Raw genomic sequence first — 14,715 nt, forward strand, 5'->3', positions numbered from 1 at the left:
TCTTTCCTGAGTTAAATCTGTTTTCTATGCCTGCATTTTTAATTTTTTTTTTCTGAAAAGTGGAGAAGAATTAGTAGGTCAATGTTAACAAGGGTATGTTGCCATAGGTCATTTATGAAGAGGCGGTATGGCATAGTGTCAAATAGCATGGGCTTTGCAGGCAAGTGGCCTCAGTTTCAGTCCTGAGCTTCTCCACTTATTAGCGCTGCCACTTAACTTGCTTCACCTCACTTACTCGCCTCACTTGCACTATCTGTGAAATGAGACTGATAATAGTTTCTACCCCATAGGATTGTTATAAGGATTAACTATATGAAAAGTGCTTAGGACTGTGGCAGATACAATAAATATTTACTAGGACTGCTTTTATTGTTGTTGCTGCTTTTCCTAAAGCCAAAATGAACCTTGTCATTTCCCTGTCCCAAACCTTCTCACCGCTGTCCCCTTTTTCCAAGATCAGGGTGGGCCCTCCTCCCACCCCCTGCCTCTTCCTCCAGCAGCCTTTGTCCCTCACATCTGTTACTCGAACTCACTGAAGTATCTGCAATCCGTCACGTTCTCAGTGACAGTTCTGTATCTTGTCATATCACTTGAAATCCCATGCTCCACCACTGAACTGAACAGTAGCCCTTGTACACATAACAACTTCCTTGGGAAGCCATAAATCAAGCATTTCCTCTTCCTTTTTCTCCAGAGTGGGACTCTTTCCCTCTCCATGGCAGTTTCAGTTCTCTAACTACCTCCATGAAGTTCTCAGTGGCACAGTGTTATGTACTGAACTGATACTCATACTGAGGAATGAAATTGTAAATATATTCATACCATGGATCTCTTCCCCGGAATTAACTTCCTTTATTTCAAGAGCTCTGTGATTGCAGTGTAGGGAGAAGGGTCATTATCATAGCTGGCAGAAGCATCTTTGGCCCAAGTTTATAAAATACACTCAGGAGAGCAAGATGCTTAGCTACCCAGAGCAATGCATCCTCCATGCTTCACCCCTGCAGAGGACTGAGGGGACAGAAAGTCTGCAGACAGAGAGTAGGGAAGCATTAACCACCCCTTTCTCACCCCTCCTGACTCTGCTGTATACTTCAGACATCTACCTTTTTAACTCTGTGAAGCCAGCTGGCTTCTACAATAATCAGCTGGAAACCAATTACTATCAAAGGTGCTTATTTTCAAAAAGACATCTACCGATATGTGGCCAGAGGTAACAGATTTAGTTGTGTTAGGAAACTTCCTTAAGAATAAACCCTCTATGGAGGGCATCGCTTTGGGGCTGTTATTAGCCTGCTTCTCATTTTGATTGTTTCTTTTTGAGATATGTGTCTTCATTACTTCTGGGTTTTTTTTTCCTCTTCACTGTGATAAACACACAAAAATCATATTTATTTTTAAAAATGACTTTTGAAATCTAATTTGGATGTTTTTGAATCCCTTCTTTCAGCCATTTCTTATGGGATTACTGATTTCCTTCTGCACAGTCTGTATCTTCCGATTAAAAAGTAAAATCACATACAAATATATTCAGTATGCCATGGTACATATCAATTTCTATCTAGAACATGATATAAAAGGGGGCTCTGATATCCAGTTGTTATATTGTATGCTCTTTGCCTGTAAAAAGACACCATGTTTCTTCCCCTCAAAAGAGCAAGTTCAGTGTTAGAACAGGTAACTTCATTTATATGAAAAATACAGCTCTCTAACTTGAATCACAAACTTGGCAGTCCTTGTTTATCTGTTGTGTTTGTACTTCCCTTGCAGTCATTTTCCTTTGCTCAGCTCACTGAGCCTCACACTGACAGCTCTTTTCCGTAACCGTGAATTTGCAGGCTTAGTCTTTCCCCACCGACTGGAGGGAAATCTGGGCAATTACTGACCCGTTGAAAGACCATATGTTTCTGCCATCTTAGGTGGAAGTCTTCACAGCTAAGCACTGGGCTCTGTTTCATCAGCTTTCATGCTATAGGTACTGATGGGGTAATTGCTCATGGCATTAAATTTTTATGTTGGCCAATGTATCAAGTAGACATTTATTTTTCAGCTGTAAGATGAATGTGACATTTGAAAAGGAAGGGGAGAGGAAGAACATGGGATTTAATCAGTAAATATATTTGCTGGTGCTCTTCCTTTTGCCAAGAGGGTTTATTACAGATATTTAATAACCAATAAGGTCTGGAGACCAACCAGTCATTACAGTCATCAGCTCTCACTACATTACAGCCTGGAAGCCCCCTGCTGTGTTAACCCTTAAGTTGTTGGATCATAGGCAGACCCAGGGAATCCCACTGGAAGGTTGGGGATACAGAGCAGTGGGGACCTCCAGAGGGAGTGAGAGTATCCTACTTATTAACTTGTGTGAGAGAATTTTAGTATTTTAACAACTCATAAGATCAGTCCTGTGTATATGACTGCTTATTAGTCTTGTCTTTGCCCACCTTCCCCGGACATGTACCTGCTTACACATCTTTGCAGGAGCAGATCAAATGTCACTCTTTCTGTAGAACCTTCTCTAATTCCCAACTGATTCCTACCCAATGTCCCCAGGGCCCTATAACCATGACTTTCTGGTAGTTAAAGACATATGCTAAGGACCAGAAGACGGTTATGTCATGGAAGAGAAAGGATCATAACCTCTAGAGTTCAGTTAACTTCTCTGTGCCTCCTGTGTGCCGTGGAGACCCCAGTGTGGTTCTGGCCTACATTCCTACAGAGGCAAAAGATGAGGCAAGAATTTAGATGCAGTATCTGGGAAGGTGATCCCTCCAAATAGGTATGAGGGGAAGCAAGTGAGGCAAGAAAAAGAAAAGGCTGTTATAGTGAGTTGACAAACAAGTTATCATTTTGGGCGCCTGGAGCTAAATCCCACGGGAATCTCTGACCAAGTGTCTAGAACAGCCTCAACGGTGGCAAAGCAGCTGGGGGACTTGCCTACAACTGTCATGCCTCTCAGACTGAGGGTGGCTCTTTGGGCATTGTTTTCCCAGCACTTCCACCTGACGTTGGCCAGAAAACATCCTCAGACAGGATAACAAAGAATGTCATGCCCTCATGTTGGGGAGTAAGCGTATACTAAAAATGTCCACAAGGGGACTTATGAAGGGGGCCAAGGAGATAAGAGTGGAGCACAGACAACATCTCTACAAACACCTCCTTCACAGAGTGTCTGTAATAATGTATGCCAACGCGCTACCTTCATCTACCCCCAAAGGACCTACTCAATAGATATTTGATTAATAATAATATAGGTAACATTTTGATCACCTAGACTGACTGTATGCAGTCACTATGCTACATACTGACTCATTTAAGCCTCATCATTTAACTGATTAGATAGGTACTATTTTTGTCTCTATTTTACAGATAAGGAACTCAAGGTGCCCAACAGCCTTATTGGTCAAGGTTACATAGGTGATAAGTGAGACTGGTAAATAAAGTTGGGCAGTCTAGCTCCACAGTCTGTACTCATAACCACTATGTATAATGCCTGAAAAGAGGGCTGAAAAGATCTTTAGATTCACATCGATCTTAACTAATTCTAACCCTTATCTTTACTTTGCACTCAGGCAATTTATATGACCCCGGGAACAGACCTTTGGGATACAGGACTTGACACTTTTCTTAATTCAGACCCGGCCTGTTTATCTGCAGTGCACAGTGGAGACTGGACTTGTCAGACACAGATGCCATCGTTAGTCAAGAGCATTTACTGAAGGTTTCCCGTGTGCAGAGCTTTGTCCTCAGAGCAGTTGGGAACCACAGAGGAAATGAAGGAGACAGTCTCATCCATCACGGGGTCTAACTGGATAGGACAGATGCCCAGAATTACCTACCTAAGTGGCAGAAATGAAAACTAGGCATGTAAAACTCAGCCAGACTCAGGTAGCAGAGTCTCTTTCCCTTTCTGTCCCTGCAATGTGTTCTCCAGGTTTCAGCTGGTGAAAATGAAGATTTACAGCGACATAATGAGAAAAAGAAAGTACAGAGGGAGTGTTGTGTGGAAAATAGAAGAGACCAACCTCCCTTTTTCAGCAGGGAAACTGGGTTACATATAAACACACCTCAAAGTAATTGGAATCACACTGGGGTTTGGGTTTAGAGCTGCATTAACAATGACTTAACCACTCCAAGTTTGAACTTCAAAGTGTAAAATTGGCCCCATAACATCTACCTCACCAAAGTATTGCGAGGTTAACTAAAAAGCAAGCCTGCAGAATGTTGGTCCATAAAGGTTATTTTTCTTTCTTTGCTTGCACTTTGGGAGTGGTCGTTCACTGTGAGTATTGCAGATGTCTTTCTAGTGGGGGAAAAGGGATGTTAAATGTACAGCCTAGAGCTGTGAGTTTCACACTTTGCCATGTGTTCAGATCACTGACACCAATGTTAAAATGGATGCTATCAGAAGCCACCACTGTCTTCGATATTCTATTCTGCTGAATTACCTCTGTTGTGCCAGAAGTAATTCTAATATAGTTGAGGTACGGAACACACTTTGGGAAAACAGGCCCATAATTTATATTTACCATAGGATCCAAGACTGAGCTTCATGCAATTAATATACTGATCAAATACACGCTTACATTAAAACATAAAATGCATTAAAGGAGACACATTTAAAAATGGGAGTACAGTAGTGCTCAGAAGGTGACCTAGACGAGAGTGGTATAAAAGTGTGTTAGTGAATGGTCGGGAATGAGTGACGACATCAGGCTATGGAATGCATCAGTCTTAGTACTTTCAGATCAAGTTCAAATTTGTTCTTTGGTGCTGCCTAGCTAGTAAGAGAGACTTGGAGTTGAATCCCAGATTTGTCAGATAATGGCTGTCGGGACTTGAGCCACTTATTTGGCCTCTCTGGACCTCAGAGAACAATACCCAGCTCCAGGATTGTTTTAAGGGTAAATGATAATTCTTATCACTATGCTTGACTGATCCCGTATTACATTTTATAATTATTTGGGAGAGGAAATTTGTCTCAGGGAAGGAAAGGGACTGATGTCTATTAATGTTAATATTGAACAGGTACAAGTGCCTATCCAAAGTTCTTAGAGAATATGGAGGAAGTATTCTCACTGTAGCTGGGCTGAGCATCTGGTCGGGGCTGTGCAAACCACCTGCTATGGACTGCAGAAGGCATTGAAAGTGCGAATGCACTTCAGAGGTCAAATCATTTTGCTAATTAGAAATTAGTGTTTCACACCATGGTAAGCAAAGTCGGGTCCTATAAACCCAGTGAGTTTGACTGAATGTATCTCAATACCATAGACACTGCTCTAGAAAAAGTATGTCACTTGATTACTTCCAAGTCAAATCACATGGCCTGAAGAAAAGTAGCTACCTCATTTAACTAGAAATAGGAGGAGAAATTGGTAAGTAGGTAAACCAACCCCTATTAAGATGTCAGCAGCTTAACTCTACTGGAACCTGAGAACAATCTATGGCAAGTTAATGTGTGAGTTAGCTTCTGAAGGAAAACAGTGCCAGGAGGGACCAACATGACTTTAGACAGTCATGCATCTCCCTGATTTAGGAGAAAGCCAGTGGTATGAGAGACTAATGAATGTCCAGGAGATAATACTACATATAGGTCAACTCTGGGGTCTAAATGTAAAAGATCCTCTATATCAAATTAGGGCAACTGGATTTTTTTTTTTCTGGGAGAAAGTTGACCTAAGAATAGAGATTTATGTAGAAAAAGTTTAAGTGGAAAAAGTGGGAGAATGCCAAGAATGAGCAGCCTTTACTAGTGAAAGTTTAAGCAAGGAGCTCTCAGAAGTGTTCTGGGAAAAGGTTCAGGATATAGTTTCTCTAATTCTGAGGATTTATATTCTCCATTGTGTCATATGATCATTAAAAAAAAAGTGACATTAAGAGAATTGTACATTCCTTGGAGAGAGAGGAGGAAGAACTAATATTTATTTTATGCCTGCTGTTATGTCAGTCTTCACATTGAAAATTTACTTATATGATCTCATTCGATGTCCCTAAAAAACTTGAGTATGTATTTTTTGAATTTCCATTTTTTCAGATAAGGATTGAGGAACAAGAAATGAATAACATCTTCATTGATTCATTCATTCATTCATCCGATAGATACTCACTGAGTGCCTACTCTGTGCCAAGCAGTATTCTAGATACTGAGGATCGAACCTTGAATTAGAAGTAGGTTTCTGCTCATATGGAGCATAATACTCAAGTACAGGAGACAGCAATCAACTGGTAAATAGATAACTGTAGGTGCTATGAAGAAAATAAAATAGAACAATGGAGAGGGATACTTTGGATTAAAAACCAAAGTCTCTTTGAGAAGATGACAGTTGAGTTGACATGGAAGTGACAAGAAGCCACACAGACTGATCTGGGACAGAATGGACTTGGTAGAAGGAACAGAAAGCAACAGACGAATAGTGTCCTCATGGAGAGAAGACCCTGGTGTGTCCTGGGAACTGAAAGGAGTTGCTGTGATAGTAGAAGGTGAACAAGAGTTAGAGGGAGAAGTGACTAGGTCAGTGGTAGACAAGGGCCAGTGAAGCTTGGCTTTGGGAAGAGTTTGGGTTTTCTTCAAAGTACAACAGGAAACCATTTAAGGATTTTAATCAGGGAAGTGATGTGTTCAGAGTTAGATCTGTGGGTTTGGGACTGAGATTGAGGTATAGGGGACAAGAACAATAGGGAAGCCAGTTAGGCCAATTGGTTTTATTATTCCAGGTGAGCAGGATGGTTTATAAATTTTTTCAACTAGAAATTCCAAAGGGTAGAAAAATCTTTAAGCATTCTCCCTCGCCTCCCCTCTCCATATAGATATCAACAGATTGACATATGTATTAGTATATGTTTATACCTATGTATATTTATGTATGTGTGTATATATATATTATAAATTATATATAGACTACCTTACTGTTATCTAAGAATATTATAAAACATACAGAGTAAACATTTAAAAATCTGCTAAGAAGAAGCATTTTAAATAATTTATCGCATTAAAAGTAAACAATTGCTCTCACTAAAATCTTATTACTAAAAACACTATTAATATTTTAGCGATAGTAATATAATGGAATATGCTTCATTATTTTTTAAAAAAATATATATTTACTTTGACACTTTCTGATACAAAGATTCAAAGATCTGGCTCTGAAATCAGTTTATTTCTAGAAGTGTTTTTGAATAGTTGTCACTGGGTAATATCAATACACTGTAAGCAGAATGCATAGCAATCCCCATAATGTGTGCAAGTATGTCTCCTCTAGTTCCCAGAGCCAAAGGAATAGAGTGGAGATTACATGCCTCTGGCGGTGAAGATGAGTGAAGGGAGGCCAGACAGGGACGTGGCAGGTACATTGTCTATGCATCCCTTTATTCAGGTATGTGTCAGAAACTGTTCTCAGAACTGAGATGCAGTAGGAACAAGACAAAAATATAAAAATACTCACATTAATATGTTTGTATGATCTCCTTATAACTTTTCTGATTTTCTAATGTTGGAAAATTTAAGATTAGATAAAACTTACTAGCCTCTTGTGATGGGGCCTCTAAAATTACCCCAAGTTCTCCTCACCTCCTGGGTTCATGCTCTTGTGTACTCCCTTTCCGGTGTGTCAGCCAAAGCTAGTGACTCACTTCTAGCAGCTAGACTAAACAAAGGCGGTGGGGCGTTCATCTCTGAGGTGAGGTTACATAAAGACTGTCATCTGCCTTGGTGCTCTCTTTTTCTCCCTTACTTACTCTGAGAAATTAGCTGCTAGGTTGAGTTGCACTCTGAAGAGACCCATTTGGCTAGGTCGAGGCCTCCTACTGACAGTAAAAAACTAAGGCCCTTAGTCCAACAGCTGTGAGAAACTTTACCCTGCAAACAACCACATAGGAAGCTTGAAAGTGGACTGTCCCTAATTTGAGCCTTGAGAAGAGAGTCAGTTCTGTTTGACACCTTGGCTGTAGCAATGTAGGCGACTCTGAGCCAGAGGACCCAATTAAGCTGTGTCCTGATTTCTAACCCACAGAATCACGAGAAAATAGATGTTTGTTGTTTTAAGTCAATAAGTGTTGGGGTAATTTGTTACACAGCAGTAGATAGGTCTTTTTTTTCCCTTAGGTTCAGCATTTTTTTTTTAAATGTACACACTCAAGAGAGTTAAAACTTATCAATGAAATGTTCCGTAATAAGCTTCTCAACTAACCTACAGAGAGTGTGCTTGTTACATCAGTCAATTGGATACATCTAGTAGGGGAAATGTGCAGTGCAGCAGGTTAGGAAGCTCAGGTCTAAGACCAACCAGCCCTATGAGAGAGTTCTTTTCATAATGGCTTGATGTGTCTTTCAGTTTGTACTTACCATTGTCTTTTTGAACAAGTTTGAAAAAATAATTTCAAGAAATTTAAGCACAAAATATATTAAATTTGACTTTAAGCTAGGATAAACATCAAATCATCCCAAAGTATCAGGAATTATTTAAGGAAGTTCAAGAATCTCTAATTATTTTAATGAATGTGATAGCAGCCCTTGTTTCCCTAGCGAGCCTTTTCGCTGTCTTAATTTTTGCTTTTTCAGAGACTATGAGAAATATATCGTTTAGTAGTCATTTCATATCACTGTCTCTTGGAACGACACTAAAAGAAATGTGAGTGTCTCTGGATAGGAAGTGAATGGCGCAGATTATTAACTTGGGTTCTTAAATTCTGCCCACATGTGAGAGTGAGGCTGAAAATTGGAAGTACTTAAATATTTGTTTTTCTCCAGCCATTTACAAGTAGGTATCAGTACAAGCTGTAATGTGAGGTGACTTTAAAATGTTAAGATATTAAACAATTGTACAAATACTCATATGTAAAAAGATATAATATATGTGATCAAATCCTTCAGAAATAGGCACCAAATCACATAGAAGTTGAACATATACCTTAAAGTTGTTAAGAGTCCAAACCCTAGACTAGATTCTTAAATGCTGTTTCTTGAACTGACTCTGTTCTAAGAATATCTTTCCTTTTGCTCTAAGGAAGTGCAAGTTAAATATCATAAAATTTTTTATAAGTTTATCTGATAAACTTTACTTTTTTCTTTTTTTATTTTTGAGTATTTAAGTGTTCTTGCTTTTTAAATGGTGGTGGTGGTGGTGATAAAAAGTAGGAAGATTTTTTTTTTTAATATCCTTAGCAAAATTAAAGGCAGTTGTCTTATTTCAGGCTCCTCTCCCCATTGCTTGTTGTTTCACATTCTGGAAACCACTGATCTAGAAAGGTCTTTAGTTTTTCTTCTGGAAGAAGGCACTACATTGTAGACAAATGGAGTTAGATTGCATATAAAAAAATACTCCTCACATAGATGAAGACTGATATGATCACCAACAGCAATGTGCAGAGTTCCTGTGGTTTATCCAGATTCTTGAGGTAGAAAGCACAGTAGCATCAGAATCTTCTCTGTGTGTGTGTATTTCTCTGTAATATAATATTTTAAATTATATACACACAAAATCAACAATAACAGTAACAATCAGAAATAATTGTTAACCATTACCAATTGTTTACCTTCAACAGTTGTTGCTTTGAGTACTTTACCTGCTTAAACTCATTTAAGAAAACCCCTATGAAGTAGATATTAATACCATTTTTACAGTGTTAAAGTGCCTCCACAGATATATTTTTTAAAAACATATCTGACTGGGGTCCATAGTAGGAAACATATTTTATATCACAACCCAAATACACAGATACACACAGAGTATTTTGTATTCTATTTAATTTTGAAAGATATTGGTTGTGAACTAATAAATGATATCTCCTTCCTTCTCTTCATTTTTCTTTTTTCTTCACTGCTCCCACCATCTGTTAAATACCTTTATATAAATTAATTTATTTTTCTTTATATAATGTAATTTAATATCCACAATAATCTTTTAACATACATGTTATTATCATTTTATAAATAAAGATCAGAGAATGATTTAAATCTTAGACTAAGACAGTTATAGGAGGCAGAGTCAAGATTTGAACCACATACATCTGTTTCAAAACACTAGCTCTTCCTATTCTTCATTATAAATCCATGGAAAACATGACCTTCGTCTGTAAGGTTGATTCTTTGGGTGACTGTGTCACTCGTTATGCAGTATTCCTGTGATTTAGCTAGATTCTTTCAGTAGAATGCATAGTAGCACCAAAATTGTTTGATTGTGTATATATGTATATTATCAATTTGATGCCATAGTATATTTTATTCCCTACAATATATTTTAAATTACATTTTATACATTAATGTATAAGTATGTATACTCACATTTATTATAATACCCATGGGGGAAAGTGATGAAAAATATGCTAAAATCCATTCCAACCAAGATTCCCAAATAATTATAACAAAAAAGGTATCAATTAAACAATAAGAAAATGGTGTATATAACTAATCAATGGCCTTTTGAAATTTAATATATGGAGGTTATACTTAAAATGTAATGAAAATTTATTGTTTTTTTTTCTTCTGAATATTTTCTCTCCCATTCTTTTTACCTTGGGGTAACTTAGTTATCGTCCACTTAAACTTCACTTAAAAATAACGTTCTAGAATAGAAACTATATGATTTAGGGCAAAATATGTAAAGAGTCAGATGAAATGAAGAGATGATTCTCCCTGTTTAAACCTCCCCCTTGGCATACATAAACATAGCTACATTTTAGGTTCATCCAAATGTGGTAAGCAATTCACATTTTCTCCTTGTAGTATTTTCTAACTTGAAATTTAATTGTTTTGAAACAAGTAGATTTGCCTTAGCTTGAAGCTATAATTTTCAAATATCACTTGTGGTGTATTCATTCATTTAGTGGTTTGTGGGTAAAAAAGAAAATAACCGTCTCCAAAGCCCACTCCAATAAAATATATAGTGCAAAAAGTGGTATTAATAATTATTGAAATTGAGTGTTTTATACATAGAAGTACATTAGATTATTTTCATTTATGTTTGAAAAGTTGCATTAAAGTTTTCAAAGATCACAATACTTAAAGTTGCTACACATAAGGTGAGACTCAATGTATCTTCATGGTAGCTATATAACATATAGTCATTTCAGAAATAAATTTGGCTATATGTTTAAACACAATAAAGACACTCATACTCTTGTAAGCCCACAGCCCCACTCCTTGAAGTCTAAAGTAAAAAAAAAAAAATCTAAAAACACACATACAGACATACACACACACACATGCACAAAACCCTATATTATTAACTAAAATAGTAATAATCTGAAAACAAAATATTCTACATTAAGTAAAGAAATTGTTTTACCTGAATGAAATGTGTTTTGCTGGCTCAAAATAAAATTACATGGATTAATAAGAAGATTACTATGATATAATAATAAAAATGGACACATCACAATCTAAGCTCATGAGGATAGAGCTCGTTTTTGCTTTTCATTATATCCCTAAAGTCCAAAAAATTTCTTACGTTATATTAGATGTCCAATTAAAATGTATCAAATGACTAAGTGCATAATTTTGTAAAAATAACATGCAGGTTAACACAGACTGAAGAGAAAAATACAAAAATGAAAAGAAGTCACATGTTAGGGATTTGTTACGGTGTTGGAACTCTGATGGGTGAATTATTTTACATGTTTTGAATTCTTTTGCTTTTAGTTGTGTTTGTGCAATAAAATATTGAAGAAAATGACTTATAGAGAATATACAATCTATACCAAGATGAATAAGCCATTGGCCTTTAAAAATTAGAGTTTCTCTACTTTGTAATTTACATAAAATATTTGTCCACTCTGTAGTATGGCATTGCCCTGGACCCTCAGCAAGAGTGCCATGGGACTGTCCCTCCAATGACTCACTAAGATAGGGAGCTGAACCTCTAACCCTATATCTCCTTCCAGTTTTCAAAATGAGTAGTTGCTGTGATAGCCTACTTCCAGTCACCCATGTGGAAGATGTAACAGACGTGGGAGTTGGACTTGGACAGTAGCTTCTTTACATAAAAGCTGTACAACCTTGGGCAAACCATTTTCTCCTCTTAGAATCTGTTTCCTTATTTGAGAATGAAAGGCAGTAATAGGATTAAATAAGAGAAAGCATGGAAATACCAGATAACAGTGTTTAGCTCGTGGCAGATAGTCAGTAAAGACTTGAAGACTAGCATTTATAGGAATATGTCCCTGTTCTAGAAAAACTTTTGTGTCGCTTTCATCCAACTAACCAACTAAGTTTCCATTTCTCCTTCATTCCTAAGGGTTGACCCTGGCACTAAGACAGTGACAGTAGGGAACACAAACATATGATCTTTCTTCTTTAACTTTTTGATATGACTGATTATATTGATTGCTTTTCTAATGTTGAACCATCCTTGCATACCTAGAATACATTTCCCTTAGTTATGATATGTAAATATTTTCATACATTGTTAGTTTTGTTTGCTAATATTTTGTTGAGGATTAGCATCAAATGAGAGAGATTGTTTGTGATTTTCTTTTTGTGAACTGCTTTTGCAAGATTTTGGTATCAGTAATACTGACTTCATAGAATGACTTGGGAACTGTTTCATTCTCTTTAGATTTCTAGAAAAGACTAGATAAAATTGTAAATTCTGTAATGGCTATGCGTAATGACAGATAGGAGCTAGAGTAATCAGAGGGATTACATCGTAAATTATATGAATGTCTAACCATTGTACTGCATTCTCGAAACTATTATAAAATTTTAAAAGTTGCTGTTAATTCTTATAATATGTTTGATAAAATTGTTCAGTAAGCCATCTTGGCTTGGATTTCTTTTTCAGGAGATTTTAAATTGCATGTTTGATTTATTTGATGGTTATAGGATTCTTCAGATTGTTTATTTCATCTTGATTGATTTTAAGTAGTTTATAGTACTCAAGGAATTGGTCTATTTCTTTTAAGGAGCTGAATTGAGAAAAATAAAATTGTTGGTCATATTCATTTGTTTTAATGACTGCAGAATCTGCAGTAATATATCTTATTTATTTCCTGCTGTTGGTGATGTGTCTTTTTATTTTCACCAGTTTTACAAGATGTTTACCAATTTTATTGATTTTTCAAAGTCAGCTTTTTGTTTCAATTTTTTTCTGTAGATCTTCTATTTTTAATTTCTCTTATTTCCTTCTGCTTGCTTCAGGTTTATTTTGTTCTGGTTTCTTAAGGTAGGAACTTGAGTTATTAATTTCAGAACTTTTCTTATTTCTAAAGTAAGCATTTAGTATTATAAATTCTTCTCTTGGCAGCGCTTTAAGCAGTGTTTCACAAATTTCGATATGTCATGTTCATGTCCGTTTACTTTTATGATATTTTTTTCCTCTAACCCATGAATTATTTAAAATGTGTTGATTAATTTTTACATATTTAGAGATTTTCCTGTTGTCTTTCTGTTATTGACTTCTAATTTGATTTCACTGATGTTCTAGATCACAGTATATGATTTCAATTATTCGAGGTTTATTTTGAGGCCCAAGATATGATCTATCTTGATGAATGTTCTAAGGGCACTTGAAAAATAATGTGTATTTTTCTCTTGTTGGGTAGTAGTCTATTTATATCAATTAGATCCTGTGGGTTGACTATGTTGTTCATGTCTTCAATATCCTTGATTTTCTGTCTAGTTGTTTAACCACTTTCTGAGAAGGGCTTGTTGAAATCCTCAGCTATAATTTCAGTTGAATTATAAGTGAGTTTCTTTTAAGCAAAATATAGTTTGGTCACATTTTTTTTTTATTATTCTGCCAAGCTCTGTCTTTTGATTGGCATAGTTAGACCATTGACATTTAGGGTAATTATTGATGTATTAATGCTTTACTCTACCATTTTACTATGTTTTCTGTTTGTTTTCTCTAGTTGTTCTGCTTTTCTTTTCTTGTCTTCTTTTGGGTTACTTAAACATTTTTGAGAATTTCAACACAATTTAGTTCTAGTGTTTTTGAATATATCTCTTTATATATTTTTACAGTGGTCGTACAATGTATTAAAGTATACATACATGACTTGTAACAGTTTGCTAGAATCAATAATTTACCACTTTGAGTGAAGCTTAGAAATCTTCCATTTAGATCTCTTTACCTTCCTCACTTTTAAATATTATTGTCTTGTGTATCAGGTAGGGTTAGACTTTTTGTTTCAGTTATCAAAAATGGTTTATGAAACTTACAGGGAAAAGTATAGAGTATTGCACTTATCTATATTTCTACTATTATTTCTTTCCCAATGCTCCAAGAATTCTTTTATAATTACCTTTTCATTTGAAGAATTTCCTTTCAGAATAGATCTATTAGCAACAAATTGTTTTTGTTTTTCTTCATTTGAGAAAATTTCTGTTTCTCCTTCATTCCTAAGGGTTGTTTCACTGGATATAGAATTTAAAGTTAACACTTCTCCTCTTTCAGCACTTGGAAAGAATTCTCCTTATGGCCTTCATAGTTTCCATAAAAATATTATTGCCATTCAAATTGGTATTCACCTATACGTAAGCAGCTTTCAGGACTTTTTTTTTTTTTTTGTCATGAGTAATGAGAAATTTAATTATAATGTGTCTTGATATGTGTTTTTTGAGGTTTATTCTGTCAGGGGTCAGTTCAACTTCTGGAAATTACAGGCTTGTGTTTCATCAAAGTTGGAGTTTTCAACCATGATATATTCTAATGCTCTTTAGCCTCATTCTCTCTTTCTTCTCCTGAGACTCTGAAAACATAAATACTGGATTTCTTCTTCTTA

The 14,715-nt window shown here is 36.1% G+C and overlaps 1 protein-coding gene across 17 annotated transcripts in view; it reads left to right on the forward strand.

Moving 5' to 3' along the window:
- GRM7 (glutamate metabotropic receptor 7) overlaps positions 1-14,715 on the forward strand; it is a 761,960-nt gene that overhangs the window by 519,443 nt on the left and 227,802 nt on the right. The window contains exon 8 of one of the 17 annotated variants that reach the window (XM_036218956.1): positions 3,570-6,807. The exons of the other annotated variants lie outside the window; for them this stretch is intronic. Within the exon in view, the coding sequence (XP_036074849.1) occupies positions 3,570-3,716 (147 nt within the window). The 3' untranslated portion in view covers positions 3,717-6,807. Of the gene's footprint in view, positions 1-3,569; positions 6,808-14,715 lie in introns of those variants that run through there. 17 annotated transcript variants of the gene reach the window in all.

This window comes from Rousettus aegyptiacus, unplaced genomic scaffold (assembly GCF_014176215.1).
Source record: "Rousettus aegyptiacus isolate mRouAeg1 unplaced genomic scaffold, mRouAeg1.p scaffold_m13_p_4, whole genome shotgun sequence".
NCBI classification, from domain to species: Eukaryota; Metazoa; Chordata; class Mammalia; order Chiroptera; family Pteropodidae; genus Rousettus; species Rousettus aegyptiacus.